General features: G+C 42.8%; 1 protein-coding gene across 1 annotated transcript; it reads right to left on the bottom strand.

The window, feature by feature from the left end:
• Positions 1–8,753: 8,753 nt before the first annotated feature.
• On the bottom strand, positions 8,754–14,079 carry LOC146858082 (gamma-crystallin 2-like). The gene is made up of 3 exons (XM_085646870.1): positions 14,049–14,079; positions 12,544–12,786; positions 8,754–9,238 (listed from the first exon to the last, which is right to left on the bottom strand). Exons 1-3 carry the CDS (start codon positions 14,055–14,057, stop codon positions 8,963–8,965), a joined length of 528 nt encoding a protein of 175 aa, XP_085502996.1. The 5' UTR covers positions 14,058–14,079; the 3' UTR covers positions 8,754–8,962.
• Positions 14,080–27,901: the final 13,822 nt, after the last annotated feature.

Below are 27,901 nucleotides of genomic sequence, written 5' to 3'. Positions count from 1 at the left end.
TTCTTGGCACAAATCTCACATGGGATTGGGGATCAATGCTGGGATATACTGTTGCGGCAGGACTTTGGCAAAGATGTTCATATCAGAGAGATAGATCTACAGCTACCACACTGCTGAGGGTCCTTGCCTGGTTAAGGGAGAAGAAGCTTAAAAGTGGTGGTTGAGTTTAAAAGTGCTGTAACAGTTTTGGCATTCATTTTATAAAACTTGATGGGGAAGCAATCGTAACCGGTAGCTTTTCCAGTATCTCTGCTTCAGAGATGTCCTGCTCCAATCCTGAATGGAGGAAATGCAAGTTATCAAAGAAGCTGTGCTCAGCTGTTGTAGGGGTTACTTCCATAGTCAAAGAGTAAAATGTTCTATAGAAGGAGGTCAATTCCTCTCTTATCTGAGCTGGGTTAGTAATCAGGCCCCTGCACATTGTGATAGCCCTTATAGACTGCTGGGTGTCCAGCTGGTTCAGTTATTGGGCTAGCAACAGCTGACCTTTTTACCATACTCCTAGTGTTGTTGCTTTATACCCCGAGGGCTCTCTGCTAAGGATGTGTTGAGCGAGTTCAGATCAGGTTTGGCTTGAGCCGGAAGAAGAAAGTTAGCAGCCTTGGGAGTACTGCAGTACTGTTCAGAAAGGGCAAGGAAATGTCTTTCCCTCTGCCGTTTACTTATGAGTGATTTCTGTTTGAGAAGAGCTGATTGCTTAATTGGCGCCACATATAAACCTTGCAGACTGAATACAAAATTTGTGGGGAGTCAACGAAGCCCTCATTAAGCTCTAGATACTACACACAGCATGTGGGTGAGAGTAGAAAGAGTAATTCCGTTTTCTGGGATAGAGAAGATGCCAAGAATCCATCAGCAAGTGGTCAGACATCAGATAAAGGATGGCCATCTGGTCCCTATTGCGTGTCAGTTATGGAGGGCCAGTTCTATTCAGAACAGGATCCAGCATGATGTTGGAATCACCCCCAATAAAAAAGCGGAATAGAAAGAGCCACTAAGCACTCAGTGAAGCTCGGAAAAAAATTGCCGTTTGGGACCATTTGGAGCACAGGTGCTGCCCACGACTGTGAGAGTATTGGATTGCGACTTTGCCAATTAAGTAGCCACTGTCTCTGTCCATCTAGGATATAAGTATACGTGCAGCCAGACGTTTATGTTTGAGTATAGCGGTTGTTATAAATGGGGTTTCTGGTTGGCTAGGGTATGCAGTTATGCACCTAAGTCAGGCAGAACTCACCACTCTAGTCAGGGCGAGTAAATTATACACCAAAGACAACCTGTGCTCACCCTCTTGTATCTTGGTGCAGAGCAGGCAGGCTTATCATCAGAGGCAATTTGTAAAGCATTTGTCCAACACACTCACACAGCAACACAATGAACACACTACAAAAGAGACTCCAAACAGGATTGTATAAAAACATATATAGTATATTTACATACAACAAGACCAAAATGACACAACAATGCAAGGCGAAAACAACATATATCAGGAACTACTTAGGGCATGAAATGCAGTAGAAAAGCACATCAGTAACAGTGAGTATACATAGGCCCAGGAACCCCTGCACTCCTATTAGCAGGGTTACAGTAATCACTATGGCCTAGCTGTTATGAGTACATTAGGAAAGAGTGCAGGAGCATCTGCGCTTCTATTAAACTTTAGCTTTTACACAGCCGCAAACATTATGGCACAGAGGCACCTTTGCCCCAACTAGACTTCGTCCGGTCATTTGTTGGGTGCACTGGTTTAAATGTAGTAAAAGTACATTCCCTCTGTTTGGGGGCTTTATGGTAATTCCACCACAATTCCTAACTGGGATCGACAACTGGACTGTCCCGTCGCGGAAACTGTACAGGAGCTCCACCACAAGCCCTGGAGTCACGATTCGATCAGCCCAAGCAGAGGGAGACCCCGGTGTGCAGTGCGAGTAAAAGCCTTCACCCAGTCCTCACCGCACTCCTACTGGTGGTCAGGTATCTGCAGGCTTGTCGGGCTGTGAAAGCAGCCTACCCTTCTCCCAGATCAGGCGGGAGCTGTTGCAAGTGAGGATGGCCGTTCCAGTCTTCAGGGCTAGTCTCTTCTTGGTACTGCAGCTTTCTCGCAAGAGGGGCGACACTGGGGAGTTCCAAACGCCTGGGGATGTTATTCCCAGACCTGTAGATGGTTCCACTGGATGGCACTTCTCCCCCAGGTACTGTACGTCGCAAACCAATTGCTAGGCAGCCATACTGGGGGCACACACCAGCCACTCGAACCGAAACGCTCGGATCCGCGCTTATGCGGGATGCCAGCTGCACTCACCATTTGCTAGTTGAGAACTTCCTCCTTTTATTTCCTGCAAAGCACTTTAACTTTAACTGTGCTGATTGAACTGCACTGATTGAAAAGAGAAGCGTTCATCATGAGCTGTCCTTTGGGAATTTGAAATGGCTGGACTTAGAATCCCATGGCCAGGAGGTAACAAGGCAGAGCCTTTTCCGATCCTGAGACTCTGATGAACAGAGGAAAAGCCAACGTGCCCTTGGAGAACACTGGGGCACAAGGTGAGGAGCAGGCAGGCAGGCCAGCACATTAAGTTACTTTTATCAGCGTGGCAGTCCTTCTAGCTTTCCGGCAGGCAGCAGGTCAGCACAACAAAGCAAGTAGTCCCACTAGTGGTTCCTCCTGGCAGCACAGCAGTCCTCTGGCAATGTGCAGCATGTAGAGCCAGCAGCACTTGTTTACAGGTCCAAGCAGTGGCTAAAATCATGGGGTCAGAACCTCTGTACTTTTACTCAAGATTGTCTTTGATGAAGGGGTGACTTCAAAGGATCCCTTAGTAGTGCACAACAATCCCTTTCAATCCAGACCTGGCTCCAGATGATATTTAGGGGGGGATTAGCCCCTTGTGTGAGGGCAGGACACAACCAATACAAATGTAAAGTGTGAACTACATCTCCCTCTCCCAATCCAGGAACATCTTCAGTATGCAGATGAATGCAGATGTAACCTCTGTCACACAGAGCCCTTCCTGTGTAGTGGCTGTCTGGTAAGTATGCACCAATTGTCACCCAGCCCTAGACATGTTTTGGAGTTAGGCTGCAAGGCACAAAGAGTAATCAGCATAGAGAAATGCCCACTTTCTAAAAGTGGCATTTCTAAAATAGGAATGTAAATTCCAACTACATCAGTACGCAGCATTTATCACCACTATTCTTAACATACCAAACATGGCAACGCCACTCCTCTCTGATCAGAATTACCATTTAAAAGTATATAAGGGAATTCCCAATGCTAGCATATGAGAGGAGTATGCCTCACAGTAGTCAGAAACAAAATAGGCTGTTTGTCAGTACCAGGACATGCCACACATGAAGGTACTTGTCCTTCCTTTTAGTTACAAAGCACCCTGCCCATAGGGCTACCTAGGGACTTCCTTAAGGGTGACCTATGTTTAAAAAAAGGGAGTTTAAGGCTTGGCAAGTAGTTCTAAATGCCAAGTCATAGTGGCAGTACACTGTGCATACAAGCCCTGCGGTGGAAGGCCTAAGACAGGTTCGAAAACCTACTTCTGTGGCTGGCATAAGCAGTGCTGCAGGTCCACTAGTAGCATTTAATTTACTGTCTCTGGGTACATGGTATGCCACTTTACAAGTAAATCAAATATGCCAAACAGGTGTAAACCAATCATACCATGTTTAGAGGAGAGAGCACATGTACTTTAGTTAGCCCTGTTCATCAGTGGCAAGGTGCCCAAAGTCCAAAAATGAACAAAAAGAAGGTCAGAAAACTAGGCGGAGGTTGGCAAAATGTTTGGGGATAACTCTGCAGAAAGGACTAGGTTCAACAATGGTGCACCATTTTTAGGCTGAACATAAGTTGCGAAGACTACTGTCTGCAACCGGTCACATTTTAACTTGAAGATATCTGTAGCTGAGTGGAGGATCTCTTGTAGAAGGGTGATGTTGGGATTATGTGACCCCAGGAAAGACAGTATTTTCTTGTATTTGACATCGCTGTTAAGTCCCTGGACACTGAGAGAAAGCACTATGAAGGCCCTCGGAGACATGGTGAGGATAAAGCTTGCCAAGGCAGGGGGATTGACCCCTATAGTCGGACAATGAAAGTGTTGGAAGTATGTGGGTTTAACCCAATTAGGGAATCAAGAAAGCCACAGGGTGAGCAGGAACCAACAAGAATAACTTTAGTCTGGGCTTTATGGTCAACCCCAACCTCAATAAATGCTGGGATTAACATGCTGGCAACAAGCAGGAGTGTCAATGATACTAAGGAGTCACCCCCAATGGGGCTTCAAGGATGACCTAAAATTATCTCTGTCTCTCACCGTTTTAGTAGGAGTCTTGTGGGTGTGGCCAGTGGTGTGATGGAGAAGCATCCAGCAGTCCTTGTCCTCACCTTTCTCCAAGCTGTGGACTACGTGGTTGTTGGACTCCTGCAGGTTGGAAGAGGCATGGGCAATAGTAGAGGAGAGGAGTTGGCCTAACGGCTAGGGTGGTAGACCTCGAATCTGGGGAACCGGGTTCGAGTCTCGGCAATGAAGCTGAACATCCTGTAATTCTGGGCAAATCACTTAACCTCCCCGTGCCTAACAAAAATGAATGTGTCCCTTGCTTAACCCTTGGCACAAAAGCAGTCGGGCTTAACTAAGAGGCAATGTGTAAAGTATTTATGCAGCACATCAAACATTAATAAAGGGAAGACACAACATCAGAAAAATCCAACACCATTTAAAAAAATATAGGTTAATGTTTTATTTAATAAATTATTTGACACCAAAACAACAACATCCAATCAGTAGAATTGGAGATATGCAATCTTAAAGATTTTGTAAACAATAGTACCTAAAAAATCACAAAGCGCCAACTGTGGATATCTGGTCGGACCTAGATTAACTCACAAATTCAAGCCGACTGTAACAGAGCGAGGGCTGGGTACATGAGCCAAGTTAAGCCAGCTGAACAAAGCATCTTATTTCCCGGTTGTGGAACGTTGCGATATCCTGCGTCGAGGTTCCAGTTAACTGCGAGACTGTGAAGCGGGGTCCTGCGTGGCAAATGTGTCACAAACCAGAGGTTCTAATGAAGCCATAGACTGGGCTTGTGATGCAACTTCCTGCATCATCATCGAGGATGCCATCGCCAAAGGCTTCCAATGTGAATTCCTGTGTTGCACAGTGGCATTTCCGATGCGGAGCTGCAAGGAGATGTGCCAATAAGAAACAACTGCCTACTCTATTTGAACAAAAAAAAATTGTTTGTCCTAAGGTACATACTAAACTTATTTCTTTAATTGAAAATGTTTTTGACATGTGTCTGTAAAATTCTTTCACCCAACCCTTAAAGAAACCTTGTGTGGTGGCAGAGATGAGCCCTGGACAGCATGGAGGCTTTATAGGCTCGCTCCACTGAACCCAACTCACATTATGCTTTAAATGGCACCCATCATGATTTTCACAGAATGAATCTCCTTTCCTGGCTTCTGGGATGAGCATCGCTTTCCTGCAGCCATATCCTGTTGCTGGTGTACTTTTGTAACACCAGCTGTAAGGACTGGCCTGGCGGACAACCCTGAAGGCTGGGAGAGTGGTGTTGAGGTCGTGCCCACAGCAGCACCTACCACATCACCCGAGAGCACCAGACATCACCTTGCACCTCGGACCTAAGTTGATTTAGCCCACATTACGACCATAAGGAGTTGTAAGTGTGAGTCATGATGTGTTTTACAATAACAATTTAATTGGGAGTGCTGTTTCACAAGTCCATGGAGCCGGATGTGTAAAGACATGGCGACGATGCTGAGACACCACCATGCCTAAACTATCATGGAGAGACAGGATCTCTTGTGCTTTCTAGCAAAGTGTCTCATCTGGGTTGTACCACCACTTAAAGCATGGCATGACACCATGTGATGTCCGTTGAGATGAAAGGACATGTACAGATGGAGCTGGTACCCTCCTTCTTTATACCGTGCTGCTGACAATTACAAATGGTGTTTGAATAAAGCTGACACGTGCTCCCCTAAATGCATGTTTCAGTCGGTAGTGGGCATACATCTTACTGTCGTCACTCACTTAGATTGGTAGTTGTGCTTCGAAGTGCATGATTGTTGTCCCTCCAACCCTTTGATATAATATCACAGTTACAAAACAAAAACAGACCTACCTTTTTTGTGCTAGTTGTAGGCACATTCATTCTCATTGATTGTTTGATCCTACCGAACGTCTATATGAACACGTTAGTGATGCCTCCATTCCTATTTATACCTCCCTACCCTGGGAATGATGGGACACCCTTGGTGTTACGAAGGTTATGCTGACATATGTTAAGCGAACTTCGTTTTTTCTTATCTAACGTCTGAGCGTTTCTTTTTCCTTTTTTAGAGCTATGGTATAAGGATTGAAAATATCAGTTGCCCCTGAGACAGTGTTTTCAGTCCTCGATTTGTGTATGTTATTGTATCCTCGAATCTTGATCTCCCAAAAAACGTTGTGCTGTGGTACCAGTACTGACAAAGGTGGTATTAACACTCTTCGGCCATCCTGATTTAGTGGCCATGCGTCATGTCCCTTAATTAGGTACACTGAAGATTGCATTTCTAATGATGCCCAGAGCCAAGCAAGCTGAGGCAGCTTCTAGGTAGATGCAGGGATGGAATAACACTTCTAAGTTGAGAGCAGAGATGCGTCCCATTTGACTTGTAAATGGTGCATGTCCAAAAGCAGGGAAAGCAACGCTCAGGTGGGGCCAGATGTTCGACCATTTCATTTTTTGAGTCTGTACTTGCGTCTTTTTGTGACTCGCAAATAGGGACTCGCAAAATGCGATGTACTAATGTATCTCAGACACATTTCGCAATTCCTATGGGGTCACCAATGACCTACTTCATCAATATTAATGGAAAACTGGATGCATTTAAAAAAGAAAAATGAAAAGTTTCCTTTTCGTTTTTTAAAAGCAAGCAGTGGTCCGTGGAGCCACTGCCTGTTCTCAAAAAATGTTGGTGTCCACATACACAAAAGGGGAGGGGTCCCTTGGAGACACCTTCCCGTTTGCGAATGGGTTGCCACCTCCTTCACGCAGTTGATAAAATTTGAATGTTTTTCGTCGGCATTCCGGTTGCAAAACATTTTATATATGCCCCTTGCAACTCGCTATTAAGAACGGATGCCCTTGTAAGGCCATTTCCTAATACCGACTTGCAAACCTATTTTGCGAGTCAGTAGTAGGTCACCGACTCGCAAAATAGGGTTAGTAAATGGGAAAAGACTCTTTTGCAGCCGCTAATAAGGGTCATACATCTGGCCCTTTATTCCTTGTATTTTATTCTGAAGCAGTTTGAACTGCTCTGATCTTATGTAGGATTTGGTGATTGTTTCTAATAGCTTCTTCAATACTCTACTTGTGACAGGAGTGTGCACATTCATAATCTAGACTGCTCTTTTAATGGGAATAATTTACCCCTGTGGTGCTGCTCTCTTGTTTGTGCTATGAAATTATGCCAGTTCTGGCTGCCCCCTTCCTTTCCACAGAGTAGTGGCCCTACCCCTGCCAAGGTGGCGGGGGGGCGGGCCGGGCTGGAGGAGGAAGGAGGGAGATGAGGGGGTTCGGGCACAAAGAAAAATAATATAAATAAAAAAGAAACTTCCTTAATGCCACTGCCATCGTCTCCCACCGCATCGCGCTCTTCCTGATTCTGGGCAGAGGCTCCCAGAATGCACTGCGGCCAATCCTAACGCTACATGAAAGCAGCGTTAGAATTGGTCTGTGCGCCGGCAACTTGCGCTCCCATGCAGACTGGGAGCCTATACCTGCTCTCTCCAGCCCCAGCAATGCAGCAGGGGCTGGAGAGAGCTTTACTGCGCATGTGGGTTTGGCCGGCCTGAGACGGCCGGCGAAACACCTCATGCTCAGTGAAGGGAGTGTACACCACTCCCCCAACAGTAGTGTCATCCCCTGCACCGGCCCCCAAGACTTGTCAGAGTTCTGGGAGCGGTTCCAGGGGATTAAAATAAAACAATAATAAAGTGTGTTTGAAACCTGTTTTATTATTGTTTTATTTTCTGGTGGTTGCGGGGCGGGGGGGGCTCTCCTCCACTCTAATGTAGCAGCCACCACTGTTTCCATAGTGCTTTAAAGGCAGCACTTGGAATCATATTTACCTTGCAATAACCCAATTACCGACCTTTATATATCTGAGGCTGTATAGTTTCCTTCCTTGGTTACCTTTTTGTATTGTCTTCCTGTTTCCAGTACCTCCCTTTCTGAGAATCTCTTCTTTTAGGTTAATCCTTTTATTAATCACCCTACATTCTATTTAAGTACTATTTAATTTGTCCGCATCTTGCCCTTGCCCTGGTCTTTTGAATTTACAGCTTGTTACACCTTTATTTTTTAGGTTTGCATGTTCAGATTACTTTGGTTTACGATTTGGGTTTTTGATTGTCCTTTGACTTAGTGACATCCTTGTTTTTCAGTCTTATAGTCAATTGCACCATATACATACATACATAAATACATACATAGATATATAAAGACCTTCATGCCTAGTTGCCACTTCATGGTAGAAAGAAAGCTTCCCACGCTCTGGTGTACCAGCCTAGTGCTGTAGGTTTCTGGAGCAGATTAGTAAATTACATCAGTGTAAGTCCTTGGCACCAGAGTGGCCTATTTGTCTCAATCGCTACAACTTCACGATGGTTCCTAACAACTTGTTTTCAGTAGGCTACGGTATGACAAAACACCATTACAAAAACATTGATTACTGGCACACGCTAGTGTTACTGAGGCACTGGCTTCTATTCGACATAATGGCACAGCATCCTCAGCTCTCTGTTTCCTCACACAAGCAACACTGTATGGCACTAAAGAAGGGTAGAAATAGAGATAGATGAAAAGAATCTTGGTTTACTAGATTTTTATTGTTTCATTGTGATCTAATATCACTTGAACATGTATATGTACTTCAGTATGTTTCCAGGACCCTCCTGAAGGAGCTGACTCTAGCATTCTGGGAGCCCCAGTCAGAGAACCTCCTGTACTCCCCAGACTTCAGCAGGTATTGGCGCCCTCTGTAGTTGGGTTGTTCATAGAAGATCCAGTGACCCTCCAGCACGTTGCAGGAGTTGATGTCGTGGTAGTTGAACTTATCGAAGATAGAAGGGCAGTCCTCGAGGAACTCCATGGTCTGGCCTCGAAAGTCTTCTTTCTCATAGATTTTGATCTTGTGGGCACCCCTCTGCTGCATGGACAAGAGAGTGAAAGTTATTAAAATGGAAGATTATCGATTATACTTCATGTCATGCTCAGACTGGGCCTGCTATTAAAGCGCCTTGTGGCCTGCAGTAGGAAGCACATGAACATTCCAAGTCAAGCTCGAAACAAAAGTAGACATAAGTTTGCTTCAGTCCATGGATATCCTACTTCTTAAGATGAGTCCCAGTTCAGGTTATCATTATAACCAAGGAATATGAAAATAACCCTAACTCAGTTGAATCATGTGCACACCTATTTCATTGTAATAACTGGCGAAACTTCGAATGCTTGACTGAATTTTGCCCTCAAGAACCATAAGTGATAACCATTGATTATGTTAGCACTCTGTTTTGTAAAATGTTTGTAATTATGTTTTTTTTAATCTAGCCTTTTTTTCAGATGTTTTTATAAGAGCTTCTACAAAAAAGTACAATAATCAGATTGTGGCATTGCAAAGATTAGAGACGTGTGGTGTTAGGGATTTGGCCCTACGCTGGATGGTATCTTTCTTGTCGTCACTGGGCTTCCAGGTTATGCAAGACACACGTACATCCAAGAGTTTGCCCCTGTTACAAGGAGCCCCTCAGGGCTCAATTCTGATCCCCACGTTGTTCAATTTATACATGGGGCCACTTGTCAATATAGTGGAAGGTCACAAGGTGTCCATTGTATCTTACGCTGACGATACTCAGCTAATTGTCACACTATCTAAAAACCCAGAACGCACTGCCCATCAATTTTCCCAATGTTTGGAGGAGGTAACAGCATGGATGTCCAATCATTGCCTGAAACTCAATGGCAGCAAAACAGAGGTGTTGATAGTGGGAAGGGCTCCCTCTGTCTGGACATCTGCAAGGTGGCCTGTGACACTCCTAACCCCTAAAACAGAAGTAAAAAACCTTGGAGTGTGGCTGGACACCAAACTGACTTTTGAGAGTCAAAACCGGAAAGTTACAGGTAAATGCTTCGGGACGTTGAAAGGCTTGAGGAAGGCCTTTGACCTATTACCGTTCAATGCGGTACAAAAGGGGGTGACCTATTACCGTTCAATGCCAGGAAAACTATAGTACATGCCGTGCTCACCTCTCAGATCGACTAAAGAAATGTCCTACACCTAGACGCATTGAAAAAAAGGCTAATGAAGCTTCAATCGATACAAAACGCAGCAGCCCGCCTAATGCTGAATCTCCTTAAAAGAGCATCTCTAACAAAAGCCCTAGCCAAACTGCACTGTCTACCTGTGGAGAAAATAATATTTTTCAAGACAATGTGCTACTGCCACCGAATCTTATCCAAAAAAGGTCCACGGTACCTTCAAACAATGATAATTGCCTACACACCGAGCAGGAACCTGAGATCCGAAGGAAAGGCACTAGTAGGTGTACCAAGAATAAGTAAGGCTAGGATGGGTGGTCGGTCTTTTAGATACTTGGCAGCTAAGCACTTGAACTCATTACCAGTTGACATAAGAATAGAGCCCTGTGAAGCTACCTTCTGTAAAAAGCTGAAGACATGGCTTATTCCCACCGGTAAATTAGAATAGACTCCGAGTCCTCCTGATACATGCCCAGGGGCTGAGTGTTAAATGCTTTACTTTCAACCATCTGTCAGTCTGCTACTAGCACGGGGACACACCAGCGGTGTAACCATGCGCTCTACAAATGGATAAATAAATACATCTCCAAAATAATCATGTAGGCAAGTGGTTTTGTAGGAATAATGCATCTGCATAGTATAATAATATTGCTGGTCAATATGCATCTCTACAGTGTAGAGAAGATAGGAAGTACAGGAATAGATAGAAAGGGTTATCCAGGAGTAGGGAAAGGTTAGAGGAATAATTATGTATATGAAAAGTTCTGGAGCTTAGAAAGAGTGTAGCCAGGATTGGATGTAGTATATACCATTAGGAGCGTGTGTCTAATATGCATAAATAATGAGGAGTTGCTGCTTGTATTTTGGTTAGTTGTGTTCTTTAGGAGTGTGGAAAGTGTTTATGGGGTTTTGGATTTCTCCACGCACAAGTCTAGCTTGTTCCATAGTTTGTTTCAGGCTTGAGGGTCAAAGTTCTTATTGAAGACAGTGTTGGTGGCGCTCCTGGTAAAACATACCCATGCCCACTATGTGTACAGTTTCCACTCACATATAATTTTGGACTCCTAGAGTTAAGAGTATATTTAAGAGACGAAAGTCATGGTTGTTGAAGTTAGGGTAAGGTATAATAGTCTATGGACCTAAGGATGCTTTTTGTATAATTTATGGAGATGTTAGCTGTGCTCTACAAATACCGATTGATGGATGTGAAAGATCTTGCTGCTGGTGTTTTCTATGTCTGCCCAGAAGGGTGTGGCCATATTACATTTGAATAATATATGCCTGTTGACTCGTGACTCTAAGGTTCTACCATTTGTTGCCTTAATAAATATTATGCAAAGTGAACTAAAACTATAGGGATGTCAAATTAAGAAAGTAGGCCCTAATTTTTAGGTTGAGTATTCGAAACCTCTTGTATATACTTTAGTATGTACCTATATGTGTATCTACGTTGTGGACTCTGGAGATCAGCCCTAGGAATTATCTGCTTCCGCTTAGGGACTTTTTTTTTCTGTCAACTGCCTCCATTTAACTGTCTTGATAGAAAACAACAAGTAGAGGTCAGTAAAATACCAGAATACCTTTCTGCTTGTTCAACTACCTCTTTTTAACTGTTTTGTTAGAAAACGACCAGTAGAGGTCAGTAAAATACCAGAATGGCTTTCTGCTGAGGGACTTTCTTTTTTTAATTTTTCTGGCAACTGCCTCTATTTAACTTTCTTGATAGAAAACGACCAGTAGAGGTCAGTAAAATACCAGAATCACTTTAGCATTCTCTAGATTCTTGTCCATAGAAATTGTCTTCCACGAGCAGTCGTAGACAATAATATTTTTTTCAAATCTTGCATTTTCAGTGATATAACCTCCAAATGCCCTGATTTTATGTTAAAACAGAGCTTTGGACTATACCATTTACTGTTGAAAGGCAATATTTCTCTCCATGTGTTCCCTATACCTGGCGTGTCACGCAGTTTGGTGCTTACTTTCCTTCCATGCTAAAGAACAGTAGATGTTTCAGCACCCAGGCTAATGTGCTGCATAGCTAAAAACATATAAGGTCCCAAAGGCAAGACTGATTGCAGAGCAGATGATTGTTTGAATGGCCTAATACAGCATCATACGGCATCAATCACAGAAATGGATGTATATAAAAAAGAGTTAGAAGCACCCCTATTTCGGCCGCACTATTAGAGTTACCTGAGGCAGAGCCCGGCAGGATTTGATTGCGTCACTGAAGCCCATCCACTGCTGGTAGTCCGGATAGTCACCCTTTTTCAAGAAGTACTGGTGGCCCAAGTAGTTGGGGCGCTCATAAATCATCCAAGAGCCACTTTCCACTTTGACTGAATTGCAGCGGCTGAAGTAGGAGTGCAGGTCAGCGCAGTCACTGTTGCACTCATAACAGCGGCCCTGGAAGTTCCTGTCCTCGTAGAAAATGATCTGCACAGGGTAAAGGCATAACATTGGTCAGATATTAAATCAGGAGCAAATAACCAGGTGTATAAATGAGTGGGTTTTCCTGGAAGCAGTGCCTGCCATTGAGTCTAATCAATGGTACAACGAGGACAACTCGTCATTAGAGCCGTGGGTCACTCTGTCGACAGTTAACAGTCCATGCCATTCAGAGATGTAGGGTCAGATGCATTACTGGTGAGGTTGCTTGGTGGATGCTTTCTTTGCACTGCTCGTCAGTGTGTCCTGCCAATTCTATTGATTCAGCACAGTGTAGAGTTTGGCCCTTGACTATTGCTATCCTGACGCATTAATATTTGTGAGGCAGGATTCTTCTTGTGAATCCTTGCACCAATATTCCAAAGCAGAGGTGGAGGGGCCTTTGGACTGCTGTCATTGATACCGTGCAAGCTGTCCCTCACAGATGGCTTCCACTGTGGGAATCTTTACTGACTGGCTGACTTCACTGACTCACAAGGGCAGTTGGTAATCTTTCAACGCTTTGCAACCACAAGTGGTCACAAAGTGCAAACACGTGGAAGCAGTGGATGCCTCCTTGCCACCTTGTTTTCCTTCCATTTTGCAAGGAATCATAATAATATTGATTTTGGGATCTGAAAAGGCTATGTACTGATACAATGGCACATAGTAATTTCAATACATTGGTGGCTCAGTGTTTCAACCCCACAAAGCCTTCCTTCCACTTTGTACAACTCAGGCTTAACAAGACCGTAACTACTTTGAATATTGGCCCCTCACGTCATCGGTCTGGGATCAGCCCTCGAGCACCAGCATGCGCAATATTAACCCACTTTAGTGTCTCCTTTTGTCTCGGCCTCCTCAATTCTGTGTTCTATGCCATTAATCTTTATATTTGTATAATTAATGGAGTTGTGCTGTGATTCCTAGTCTTTCCAGCCTCTTTGGCTCCATTAAAATAACCAGTGATATCAATTTCAATTTAATAAGTGCACAAAAGTCTCACAGGATGCTTTAGTCATATTCCCAATAGATATGCAAATATACGAATTCCTCAGTTCGCAGCTTTAGCATTGCGTCATTTCCCTTTCTGCACATGTGCTGTGCAGTCTGGGGGTGAGCTCGTCATTATGCTTATGGCTGTGGAGCCACAAGACCATATATACGCAACCGAAACACAATCACCACATGGCAGCGCTTTGGAAAAAAACGCCCTAAGCTCTCTATTAAAATATAACCCTTAGATCTGATATTCTAATATTTGTTCTTACCTTCCCCATTGCAGCTGGACTGTTGATGCGAGATCTCGGTGCCCAGGGCCCAGCCGGGCAGCCTTTTTATACTTCATGCAGAGTGCTGGCTCTGCAGACAAGGAACAAAAGCGAGCCCTTGATTTCTGTTGTGTAATGAACATTTATACAGTAAATTGGCTTTGTTCTCACGGCATATTGGTGCGGATCGGCAGCGTACAGTATGCATTATTCCGGAAAGTTTCCTTTGTGTGCCTGCCCTGCGATCACTTCTAGAGATGGCCGCTGCTGATGAAACCAAACGAGAAAGTGCGTTATATAAAGCAAGCAAGCTGCTGCCGTACCGAAAACCGAGCAGGGGTTTCATCCTCTAGAGAGATCTAGAGGAAATTTTTGTTTTTACTAATCATTTTTTTTATTTTATTCATTTACGATATCTTTATAGTATTCATGCTCTGTGACTTTGTGTTTGTCTGTACCCGAGGCCTGGACTAGAATGGCTGACCCTAACCCTGTGACTGCAGAATAGGAAGCCTCTAGTATGACGTCACAAGGAAGCAGCAGGAGATCCACGAGGACAGCGGAGTAAGTGACATCGGTTCTAAAGTCAAAGAGTGCAATGAGGCTCCTGGTCACCACTTCTATGCCCAAGGTGTTTGGAAAAGAGTAGACTTCACACAACATTCGAAAGCAGCAGATGTTAATGATGATTCTCAGAAAGTGATGCTTCGTTAGGCTATAGTGCCTAGAGGCACACAGGCCCCTGGTCTCATGATGGAGAGGATAAACTAGCATTTAACGCTAGGTGCTGCTGGTGCATATCAGTTGTGTTAGAATTACCCATCAATCACTTTCATTACAGCAGAGGGGAGGCCATTGTTGTACAGCACCAAACCCAACTAAGGGACGGGCGTAGGAACATGCAAACAGCATAATAATCTGGCTGGCCATGGCACTTGTTGAAAGACAATCACATATTAACAGCAGCCTCTCTTCATGACACACATCACTAAAAAAACACAGACAGTGTGACACTGGTTCTCACCACTCCACAAAGTGAAAGCATATCTGCTACCATACAACTTCAGAACTGCCATTCAGACCTTGGTCCTTTCACAGTGGCAGACAGCGAATGTTTGTTACCTTATGTGTTGTGTTATCACTGCAACAGCGACTAATAACATCTGGAAGCTGCTGCCATTGCAATATTTGGGATGAGGGCATTATCAGAAATTTAGCAGACTATTTGACCCAGAAAATAAGGATTTTCATATCTGGAACCGTAGGCAGGAACTGACTTTTGGAAACTTCAAATGGAATATATTGTTTCCATTCCTGAAGATGTTACATTTTGATCTTTCTTATGTTAGTTTGACAGTCCACCATAACAGTTTTTTTAAAATATCACGGGGCACAATTTGTGGTCAAAAATATCGAGATGTCAACAATATCATGGTATAGAAGATTGATGTTAAGACTATTATTTTTTAGATACTATTTATCGTTTTCTTTTTTTTAAAAAAAGTTCTATGTAATATCTTAAAAAAGTATTTTGTGTTTTGTTAGTTTTGTTTTATAATTTATTTTAATGTTAAGCATATGTGTACATATATTATATATTACATATTTATTTTATTTTATACGAATTTATTAATTCGTGGGTTGCTAAGTTTGTAGGAGAATAGGTTGGGAATTATTTTCAAAATGTATATTTAATTGTTTTATAAATACTTTATTTGTAAAATGTTTAATCTGTTAATTTGATTATTAAGAATGTACATTATTTAAATATTTAATTGATCATTTAAAATAAAATTATAATTAGCTGTAATTGTTAATTGGTTAATTAGATTAGTTATATTGTAAATTATGTTTAGTAGTCTGATAATTTTTCAATTTAATTGTATTGAGAATGTTTCTCAACTATTATTTTACTGTGTTTTTTGTTGGTGTTGAATCTTTGAGGCAGCAGGTTAGAAACTGTTATAGTGTTTTAAATACCATCTCTGTAGCTACGTGTATATATATATATATATATATATATATATATATGTATATATATATATATATATATATATATATATATATATATATATATATTCACTAAAAAACACATAGGTTTCAGAGACGTTATAGTTAGAAATTAGCATTTAAAAAAGCTTTGAAATTTACTGAAAAAAACATAGGTTTCAGAGACGTTATAGTTAGAAATTAGCATTTAAAAAACCTTAGAAATTCACAAAAAAAACCATAGGTTTCAGGGGTGTTATAGTTAGCTGGACATTTCACTCGTACAAAACCATAGAAATTCCTCCGTTATAGTTAGTTCTGCTAACTATAACTTGCGCGCCCGCAATGCACTGCTAATGATGTCACATATTACATCATTCATGACATGGTCAGTGACATCACTGATGACATCTCAAATGACATCACGGATGATGCATAGTGTACAAAATATTGTACCTGCACTTGTGTTTTTGACTACACCATACCTTAAGTATACGACTAATAACTGGAGTAATTTCAGTGTTGCAAAGAAAGTGCGTGCTGAATTTATAAGTGCTTAGGTATTGGTGGAGTGATAGGATACGTAGATAGTGCTGGATGGGTGAATGGAGAAGTGCATGGGACAAACAGATGGATTCGTAGACTGCATAGGTGCTAACCGGGTATTTAGAAGAGCCTATCAATAGTATGTAGCTGGTTAGAGGTCTGCATGCATAGTGTACAAAATATTGTACCTGCACTTGTGTTAGTGACTAGGCCATTCCTTAAGTATATGACTAATAACTGGAGTAATTTCAGTGCTGCAAAGAGAGTGCATGCTAAATGTATTAGTGCTTAGGTATTGGCAGAGTGATAGGATACGTAGATAGTGCTGGATGGTTGAATGGAGAAGTGCATGGGACAGACAGAAGGATTCCTAGACTGCATAGGTACTGAGTATTTAAAAGACGGTATCAAAGCTATGTAGCTGATTAGAGGTCTGCATGCATAGTGCACAGAATATTGTAGCTGTACTAGTATTGGTGTGTCTATGGTTTAGAGAATGGTAGTCTGTATTTTAGAGTGTGAGGAGGTGCATCTGATGATCATATAGATGATGTCATCAGTGATGTCATTTGAGATGTCATCAGTGATGTCATCAGTGATGTCACTGACCATGTCACGAGTGAAGTAATATGTGACGTCATCAGCAGTGCATTACTGTAATCCAAAAAGCTGGCGGCCATATTGGCCTGGTCACGATGTGAAAATTCAGGAATTGATACAATAAAGAAAAGAAAACAAGTGTTAATATGCACACAATGTCATTTCAGCATATCTTGCCCCGTGACGGCCATACCTGTATGTTCGTCAACGTGACTTATTCATAATAAACATACTTAGAATTGCAAACATCAACATAAACAATGGACTAAACATTACTGCCATATTAATCTGGGCACGTTGCATATTATAATGGTTCTTACACAAAAGAAAAGGAAAAAAGGGGTGTTAATATACGCACACTATCCCTAAATAAAGTTTTAGGGATTATAGTTCCACTCCATTCACAGCTCATTTGAGATGTCATGAGTGATGTCGTGAGTGATGTAACTGACCATGTCATGAATGATGTAATGTCTGAGGTCATTAGCAGTACATTGCAGGAGCGTAAGTTATAGTTAGCTCAGGTAACTAAAACTGCTGAATTTCACTGGTTGTGTATGAGTGAAATCTGAGTCTAACTATACCATCCCTGTAATCTTGGTTTTTTTCTGCAAATTTCTAGGTTTTTTTCTAACATTAAGTAATATGCATATCACAATGGATGGTGGGGGTTGGAAGCAGGGCCTGGCATTGTGCTGCCCCCACCCAAGCTTGCTGCTCCTGTCTTCCCTACTCCCAGCCATCCATTGTCCAAGTCCATGTCCCTGCTCCCTTATTACAGCCCTGTGTGGCCGTTGTTTTGCCACTGGCCTTCCCGCCTTCTCTGAACAGTTAGCTTGCTGCCCCATCCACCTCCTCCCTATCCTCTGTTGTCTGAATCCATGGACTAGCCTCCTCCCTCCTGCCATGCATGGTTTGATGTGCTGCCACTGCCCTCCATTTAGCATGATGTATCAGTCGACTCCTCCTGCCCTCCATTGCCCAATTCTATGCCCCATCATTGACCTCCTGCTTAGCCTCTGTGCTTAGCTTGCTGCTCCTATTCTCCTTCCCCCTGCATTCCGATGTCTTTGTGCATGCCCCTGCTCCATCCTTTTTGCCCACCATGTTCCATGGACCTGCCACTCCTATCTACTCTGAGTGTTCTGTTGAGCTGCCACTCTCCTCCCACCTGCCTAGCATTGTCAGATGACTGTAACCTGTCCCTGCCACCTCCACCCTGCCTGTCCACATTCCATGCCCCTATGCCCTTCCTCCTGTCCTCCATGGTCCATTTTACTGCCACACCCTTCTGCCCTCCCTGGTTTTGTTGTGCTGCAACTGCTCCTCCTGCCTGCCCCGCATGGTCTGTCGTGAGGCCCCTTCCCCTGAACTCTCTTGTCTGTGCCCAGGTCCTGACCCTCCCTTCTATCCTCCATGGTCCTCTGTGCATGCCCCTGCACCCTCCTTCTTGCCCATCATAGCCATTGTGCTGCCACTAACCCTCCCGCTTGCCATGCATGGTCTTCTGTACTTCCACGGCCCCTCCCACCTTCCCTGTGTGGTCAGCTAGCTGCTCCTGACCCCCTCCCACCTTCCCTCCATGGTCTGTGTGTATGCCATCATAGTCTCACTGTTGCTCCCCATAGTGTGTCTTGCTTCTAGTGCCCATCCTGCCTGACCTCCATGGTCATCTTGCTGCTCCTGCCCTGCCTCCTTGCCCCCAGCCCTCTGTTTCCATGTGCAGACCTCTATTCCCTCCCTCCTGGCTTGTCTGTTCCATTGTAATGCCCCAAATCCGTCCCTCCTGCCCTTTATGGTCTGTTATGCTGCAGCTTTCTCTCCTGTCTGTCCATTATGGTCAGCTAGCTACCATTGCCTCTTTCCCCTCTGTTCTCTGTTGTCCATGTGCATGGTCCTGTCCCCTCCCTATTGCTTTCTATGGATTGTTGTGCTGCACTCCCGCCCGCATGCCCCGTGTGGTGTATTGTGCTGCTGCAAACCCTAATGCCTGCTCTGTAGGGTCAGTTTGGTGCACCTCTCCATGTCCCTCCTGTCCTCTGTTAGCCGAGTCCATGTCCCTACCCCAATTCCTCCTGCCTTCCATGATCCAATGTACTATACTTGCTAACATTGTGAACTTGGAAAGAGGGAGATTTTGAAAAAAAACTTGGGGTATTGATTTTGCGCTTTGAGTTACATTGAAAAAGAGGAGATTGTAGACAGGAGACAGATCAAATAAAACCCATTTGGGCTTTAAAACATTGTACGTTTCCTGGCTGAATCGGGTCTGCTGGCATGTATGGTTGTACTACCACTGCCTCTTCCTTCTGCCCACAATGGTCTATTATATTGCCACAGCCTCTCTTGCCAGTCCTGTATTCTTGGTTTGTTACCCCTGCCCCCCTTTCCACTGGCCTCCATAGTCTGTTGTGCTGCCACTGCCCTTCCTGCCTGCCCAGTGTGGTCAAATTATTGCCTCTGCACTCTCCTACCTGCCTTCAATTTTCAGAGTCTGTGCCCCTGGCCTCTGCCTCTCAAGAGTATCCTAATGAACAACTAGATTGCTAACATTCTATATTTATTACAAAAGTGTGGAACGCATGACGTAATCTTGATGTAATCAAAACTGTAATACCTAGAGCATTTTCTTTAGAGAGTACATATATGAGAGGGTCTTATTTGCATGAAAATTATGGTTAGTGCTCTAAAAAACTAAAATGAGGATATTTTTTCTGAGTTTTCAAATAGCGACAAAGCACTTTTAAATTATTTGTTATCTTTGTTTTTTTTATCCATTTGACTACTTGATTAAATGTTGCACTTAGGGGAGAAGATGTGGTGTTACTTCCAGAGCGGCAGACTTTGCAACTCGGGTACCAGGTTGGAGTTTCTGCTTCAGCTCGACATTCTGTGTTTCTGGTCAAATCACTTAATCTCCCCATGTCTACAACCAAAATGAATTTGTTCTAGTGTGATGTAACCAATGTTCATGTAAAGCACTCCAATACCTGACAAGTCTGCACTATATAAAACTGCAAAAACACAAAAAATAAAAAGTGTTTTGCACACTTCTGTCATTGGGCTACATGTGGGCTACATTTGGGTGATATTTGTGCCCTAATTTTTCTTTCTTCAGCACTAATCATAATTTCTATGGCAAAATGAACCCCCTCATTGTGTTCCTTTTTAAATTAAATGTTTTAAGTGTTCCAATCAAGATGGCTTCAGGTGTGCCATACTTTTGTCATAAGTAAGACTGTTAGCGCTCTAGTTGTTCTTTAGAACACTCTGGGACATTCTGTCATTGGGCTATACTTGGGCTACATCTGGGTGATATTTGTGCTACATTTGGGCTCTTTTGTCTCTGGTGGCCATCTTGGGAGACTTATTTGTTATGAGGTTTCCTAATTTCCTCATTTATTACAGTGTCCTCAGTAGGAAATGCTTTCAGTTTTTTACTTTGATTTCATCAAGAAGGCATTCAGATGTGTCACACATTTGCCATAAATTCAGAATGTTAGCACTCTAGTTGGTCATTAGATCACTGTAGTAAAGCTACTGCTCACCAGGGAAGTCTGCTGCTGGTATTGAAAGTGCATGCTTCAGTCTGCATGTCAGAATTTTTTAATGAAAAAGAAGAGGATTTGAGAAGTCACTGAAAATGTGCCCTAATTTTTCTTTCTGCAGCCCTCATCAAAATTTATATGGCAAAATGAACCCCCTCACTTTGTTCCTTTGCAAATTAAATGTTTTAAGTGTTACCACTCTATTCCAATCAAGATGGCTTCAGGTGTGCCATGCTTTTGTCATAAGTAAGACTGTTAGCGCTCTAGTTGTTCTTTAGAACACTCTGGGACATTCTGTCATTAGGCGATACGTGGGCTACATCTGGATGATATTTGTGCTGCATTTGGGCACTTTTGTCTCTGGTGACCATCTTGGGAGACTTATTTGTTATGAAGTTTCCTAATTTCCTCATTTACTACAGTCTCCTCAGTAGGAAATACTTTCAGTTTTTTACTTTGATTCCATCAAGAAGGCATTCAGATGTGTCACACATTTTCCATACATTCAGAATGTTGGCACTCTAGTTGCTCATTAGATCACTGTAGTAAAGCTATTGCTCACCAGGGAAGTCTGCTGCTGGTATTGACAGTGCATGTTTCAGTCTGCATGTCAGAATTTTTTAATGAAATAGAAGAGGATTTGAGAAGTCACTCAAACTGTGCCCTAATTTTTCTTTCTGCAGCACTAATCATACTTTCTATGGCAAAACAAACCCCATCATTTTGTTCCTTTTTAAATTAAATGTTTTAAGAGTTACCACTTTATTCCAATCAAGATGGCTTCAGGTGTGCAATACGTTTGTCATAAGTAGGACTGTTAGCGCTCTAGTTGTTCTTTAGAACACTCTGGGAAGCTGCAGTAGAACACAAAGGAATCAAATGACAGTCTCTGCCCTTGTTGGATGTACATGTTTTACTGAGACTGTCAGACTTCATTCTCACATGACTGAGAAAGATAATGTGAATTTACAGAAAATATGCTCTCAGTTTAGCTTATAGATCACCTTCTAAGCCTCTGTGGGAAAAGCATAAGAAAATAGTTTTCTCTCAAACATGATCCATGATATCCAAGCAGAAGGCATTTTCACATTCTAAAATCACCTTAGAACACACCACAATTCCTAAAATGAGTATGGTACCATCAACAAATGATTTATAATGTAACTAAAGTCTTAAAACCTTCTATTAACTGCAATGCTTTTTAATGAGGTGCTATCATGTATATTGGTCCCAAGATGGCTGCCAACCCTTCTTGGATGAAGTGCTGACAGCCAATCAGATCTCACGATGAGATGTGTGGTTAGGTCCCCCCCAGATATATATGTGATTTTACTTTTGATTTTCTCAGGAACTACTGAACGGATTTACACCATTTAACCACAAGGCATGACTCTGAACCAAGGGCTACTTTGTTGCCAAATTTGGTGTAATTCCGTTCAGCAGTTCGGGCTGTAGATGCGATTAAAGGTTCCTATGGAAAATTGCAGGGGAAAACACATTTTGGGACCCCCCTTTTTTCTCGGCCCCCGCATGACGAATCACTCCGAGACTTACAGGATAGGAGCGGACCAGAGTGCCCCACCAGTTTTGAAAATATCGCGAAGATTCGTTGACCGGCGCCAAATAGAATGTTGCGGATGTCCCATGGATAATAGGTCCTAACTATAACTACCTACTGGCGTCCGCCAGTAGGTAATATATATATATATCTATTATATGCCGCACTGGAATGCACCGTCTCGTAAAAGGAGAGGCCACGGAGGTAACGATTACAAACTGGATTGGCACTGCTGCTGAGCAATTAAATTAACCAGAGAACTCTCCTGAACCCTACTAAGGGAATTATACTTGATGCAAAAACAAAGTATTTGAAAACCCACTATGGAAGAAACTATATGTTCCAGCATGCTCCTGTGCACTTTACAAGCACCCACTAAGAGCAGGAAAACACTTCAAAGCATGCTGGACATTCAGATGACTTCTCAAGCAGCCGCCCATGAAGAAGAGGGCATTCACCTCGAAAAGCGTTGGCAACAAAGTTTTAAATACAGGTGTGAATTCGCTGGCTGGCAAGATGAATAAAGCTTCGGTTTTCAGCGGCAGTGAGTGCTTCCAGATATGCTTTGGGCCTTTGTGATACAAAATGGAAACGGCTCAGCCCTGCCGCGCTGGAATGCACCGTCTCGTAAAAGGAGAGGCCACGGAGGTAACGATTACAAACCGGATTGGCACTGCTGCTGAGCCATTAAATTAACCAGAGAACTCTCCTGAACTTTACTAAGGGAATTATACTTGCTGCAAAAACGAAGTATTTGAAAACCCACTATGGGAGAAACTATATGTTCCAGCATGCTCCTGTGCACTTTGCAAACACCCACTAAGGGCAGGACAACACTTCAAAGCATGCTGGACATTCAGATGACTTCTCAAGCAGCCGCCCATGAAGAAGAGGGCAGTCACCTCGAAACACGTCGGCAACAAAGTTTTAAATACAGGTGTGAATTCACTGGCTGGCAAGATGAATAAAGCTTCGGTTTTCAGCGGCAGTGAGTGCTTCCAGATATGCTTTGGGCCTTTGTGATACAACACAATATATATATATATTATCTACTGGCGGTCGCCAGTAGATAGTTATAGTTAGGACCGAGTTCCCATAGGAAATCTGAAAATTCTATTTTGAATAACTTTGGCGCCGGTTGACTTATCTTCATGAAATTTTCAAAACTAATGGGGCGCTCTGCTCAGCTCCTACCCTGAAAGTCTCGGGGTGATTCGTCAAGCGGGGGCTGAGAAAAAAGGGGGGTCCCAAAACGCATTTTCCCCATGCATTTTCCCATAGGACCTTTAGTCGAAGGTACAGGCCGAACGGCTGAACAGAGTTACTTGAAATTTGGCAAAGAAGTAGTCCTCAGGTCAGGCATGTGCATTTTGCATATATAGTGTCAATCTGTTCAGTAGTTCCTGAGAAAATTGCAGTTAAAAGTACATAAATATCTATATGCGTGCACCGTGCACGCACGGTGCTCGCACGGGGCGCGCACCAAATGTCCGCGAGCGTAATTCTGATTGGTGGTTAGATGTCAGTCAACATTCCAATCGGTCGAAATCAGGAAGTGTCGGACGCCATTTTGTGTGTGACCGTGAAAAAGAAAGGTGGAGAACGTGAAAAGGGGGCAGGGTAGAGAGTTCCTGACCCCCTAGCCTTTGTCAAGGGGTCCCTGAAGGACCCAGAAAGGGTGAAAAAAACATTTTATTTTTTTTCAAAAAATCGCGGGGTGCGCGCACGGTGCGCTCACCCCCCAGCCGCCATTTTGAGTTTTAGAGGCAGAAGAGAGCTAAAAACACAAGTGGAGAACGTGAAAAGTGGGCAGGGTAGAGAGTCCCTGACCCCCTAGGCCTTCTCAGGGGGACCATGAAAGACCCCTAAGGTCCCAAAAAACCCCCAAATTTTATAAATAGTGCACGGTGCGCGCACGGCGGCAAAAAATTCATACAAAAAATAGAATTAAAAATCAAGTTTAAGTTTTTAGATGTTGGTTGGCTCTAAAAAGAGCCGTTGTGTTCATTGAGTGTTTTTTGGTACCTACAAGTAAGTACCGATGCAGAGTCTAAAGTTCAAGAGGAAGACTCTGTTCCCTTCATCTGTGAAATGTACACCGTCTCCTCTATAAATGCCTTGCATGTTGTAACGCAAGTTGTTGTGGTATATAGAACCCATACCATAGTCTCTGAGGAAAGCAGAAACAGACTTATTGATGTACTTTTTTGCTTTCTCAATCTGCGGACAATATTGGTTGGACCAGTTCCACTTTTGCCTTTGGCATATATTAGAATATACAAAGGTAGTTTGTGGACAAAGTGACATCAATTGCACAAAGGTGTCCTTAACAAGCATTTCCAGACCTACCCCAGTTAAAGTGCCTAGGTCATTTCCACCACAGTGCACAATTATAAGGTCAGGCTGTGGGAGATGTAGAAAGGATTTCACCAAAGGCATTAATTGGTGCCACTTTAACCCTCTCTGACCAATCCATTTAATGTCTACATTTGGCAAAGCAAGGTCTTTCACAATACCTCTTTTTTCCGCATACTTTTCACTCCAGTAGACATAGCTATGACCTACAATCCACACTGTGAACATCTTTCAAGGAGATCTGGAGGCACTCAGAAGGTGTCTTTCAGTAGAATGGCAATATGAAAAGAAAGATAGTTGTAAAATGGAGGCTTACATACTTTTTTTTTTAATAAAAAGAACTCATTGGCTGTTTCAGACCATTCAACACTAAAAACTAGGCTGTATGTTTAAAAGCATATTTTGTATTGGTTCAGAAAAATGTGTTCCCACAGAAGATTACTTTGGATGTGCTGTTAGGTTTGAAAAGTCAAGCACTCTTCCTCTTTGGATTAGAAACATTGTGTGCTGAACTTCTGACCTCTCTGCTCACACCAGTGTTCCATGATCTGTTGCTATGGTAGCAGGCAGAAGTCATGTTGGGGGTAGGAATCATTTGGAAAGGGTTGAAATTTGCAACCAATAGACGTGTGTTTCCATTTAAAAAAATGTGGGAAGCAATGTGATTTGAAGTTAACATGTATATGTGTGAAAAAAGAGAGGGACATTTTGCCATTTAGTGGTTCTGGTGAGAGGAGTACAGCTCAGAGATTCTGGCTCCGATAATCTGCTGTGTGAGTGGCACATTTCTTTCTCAACTAACTACTTTTAAAGGTGAGTTATGAATTTGAGAGGGGATGTATGTGGTGTATTTTGATATAAATATTAGAAATTAGTTTCTTCTTTTAAAGTTGTGTTTTACATTTTATGTTTTGGAAGATATTTAACTGTCTTGAACTTGTAAGATATTATGGAGTATGTCTTCACCATAAGTTAAGGTGTACTGGTATCACCCAGGAATACTGTTATGTGCCTAGAATCACATGATGAGTCTGTGTGCACACAGGAATTGTTGTCAGAGATTTAATTTGTGTTGCTCTTGTTCTGTAAGACTTGCACAAGTAGGAAAGGGGCAGCTTGTTTTCTTGAACTGTGATGGTTAGCATTCAGCAGAAATCACTATCCCACAGATGAGAGGCAAATGCTAACACATTTGAAAACAACAGGGTAGATTTTCCTTCCACTCCTGCAATGGGTGAGGTAGTTCCTACATGTTTTAAACTCCAATTAACCCTTACCACAGGTGATCTTACATACATCTCTGCAGTCTTCATGCAGTTGTGCAAGCGTCCATGCAGATCTCTCTTGCACCTGACAATACACAGTCTCCAGAAACACACTCTTAGCACACAGCCAGCTGCTTCTCCTGCACTCCCATGCTTACTATTCAGCACTGTGTGGTATTTCATATAGCAGTGTGTAACGCTAACACATTCAACATCACCAAGGCTCATTTCCTTTGCTCTAGTCTAATCACTCAACCAGGTTCCACATGCTCATGGTCTCAAGTAGTTGTTAGGACATGTGCTCTTTTCTGCCTCGCTGAACTATATGGAAAATGTGGCAGGCTGTTACTGTAATTATCACTTGCCCTACCACAGTAGTAAATGTGCTTTGAAATTGCCAATCAAATATCGTTTTCTGCCTAGAATCACACCATGAGTCTGTGTGCACACAGGAATTGTTGTCAGAGATGTAATTCGTGTTGCTCTTGTTCTGTAAGACTTGCACTCGTAGGAAAGGGGCAGCTTGTTTTCTTGAACTGTGATGGTTAGCATACAGCACACATCACCATCTCACAGATGAGAGGCAAATGCTAACACATTTGAAAACAAAAGGGGAGATTTTCCTTGCAGTACTGTAATGAGTGAGGTAGTTCCTACATGTTCATAAGCCCAATTAACCCTTACCTCATGTGCTCTTACATACATCTCTGCAGTCTTCATGCAGTTGTGCAAGCGTCCATGCAGATCACTCTTGCACCTGACAATACACAGTCTCCAGAAACACACTCTTAACACACAGGCAGCTGTTTCTCCTGCACTCCCATGCTTACTATTCAGCACTGTGTGGTATTTCAGATAGCAGTGTGTAACGCTAACACATTCAACATCACCAAGGCTCATTTCCTTTGCTCTAGTCTAATCACTCACCCAGGTTCCACATGCTCATGGTCTGAAGTAGCTGTTAGGACATGTGCTCTTTTCTGCCTCCCTAAATTATAAGGAAAATGTGTCAGGCTGTTACAGTAATTATCACTTGCTCTACCACAGTAGTAAATGTGCTTTGAAATTGCTAATCAAATATCGTTTTCTGCCTAGAATTACACCATGAGTCTGTGTGCACACAGGAATTGTTGTCAGAGATTTAATTTGTGTTGCTCTTGTTCTGTAAGACTGGCACTCGTAGGAAAGGAGCAGCTTGTTTTCTTGAACTGTGATGGTTAGCATTCAGCACAAATCTCTATCTCACAGATGAGAGGCAAATGCTAACACATTTGAAAACAACAGGGTAGATTTTCCTTCCACTCCTGCAATGGGTGAGGTAGTTCCTACATGTTCAAAACTCCAATTAACCCTTACCTCATGTGCTCTTACATACATCTCTGCAGTCTTCATGCAATTGTGCAAGCGTCCATGCAGATCTCTCTTGCACCTGACAATACACAGTCTCCAGAAACACACTCTTAGCACACATCCAGCTGCTTCTCCTGCACTCCCATGCTTACTATTCAGCACTGTGTGGTATTTCAGATAGCAGTGTGTAACGCTAACACATTCAACATCACCAAGGCTCATTTCCTTTGCTCTAGTCTAATCACTCACCCAGGTTCCACATGCTCATGGTCTCAAGTAGCTGTTAGGACATATGCTCTTTTCTGCCTCTCTAAACTATAAGGAAAATGTGTCAGGCTGTTACAGTAATTATCACTTGCTATACCACAGTAGTAAATGTGCTTTGAAATTGCCAATCAAATATCGTTTTCTGCCTAGAATCACACCATGAGTCTGTGTGCACACAGGAATTGTTGTCAGAGATTTAATTTGTGTTGCTCTTGTTCTGTAAGACTTGCACTCGTAGGAAAGGGGCAGCTTGTTTTCTTGAACTGTGATGGTTAGCATTCAGCACAAAACACTATCTCACAGATGAGAGGCAAATGCTAACACATTTGAAAACAACAGGATAGATTTTCCTTCCACTCCTGCAATGGGTGAGGT

This window comes from Triturus cristatus, chromosome 3_2 (assembly GCF_964204655.1).
Source record: "Triturus cristatus chromosome 3_2, aTriCri1.1, whole genome shotgun sequence".
In the NCBI taxonomy this organism is placed as follows: domain Eukaryota; kingdom Metazoa; phylum Chordata; class Amphibia; order Caudata; family Salamandridae; genus Triturus; species Triturus cristatus.
This window is presented reverse-complemented; position numbering and strand designations above follow the sequence as displayed.

Bases quoted from the DNA above. Each gene is read 5' to 3' on its own strand.
- LOC146858082 (XM_085646870.1), bottom strand. The intron at 9,239-12,543 runs GTAACTCTAATA...TTGTCCATGCAG, and splicing joins CCTGCCGGGCTCTGCCTCAG to CAGAGGGGTGCCCACAAGAT.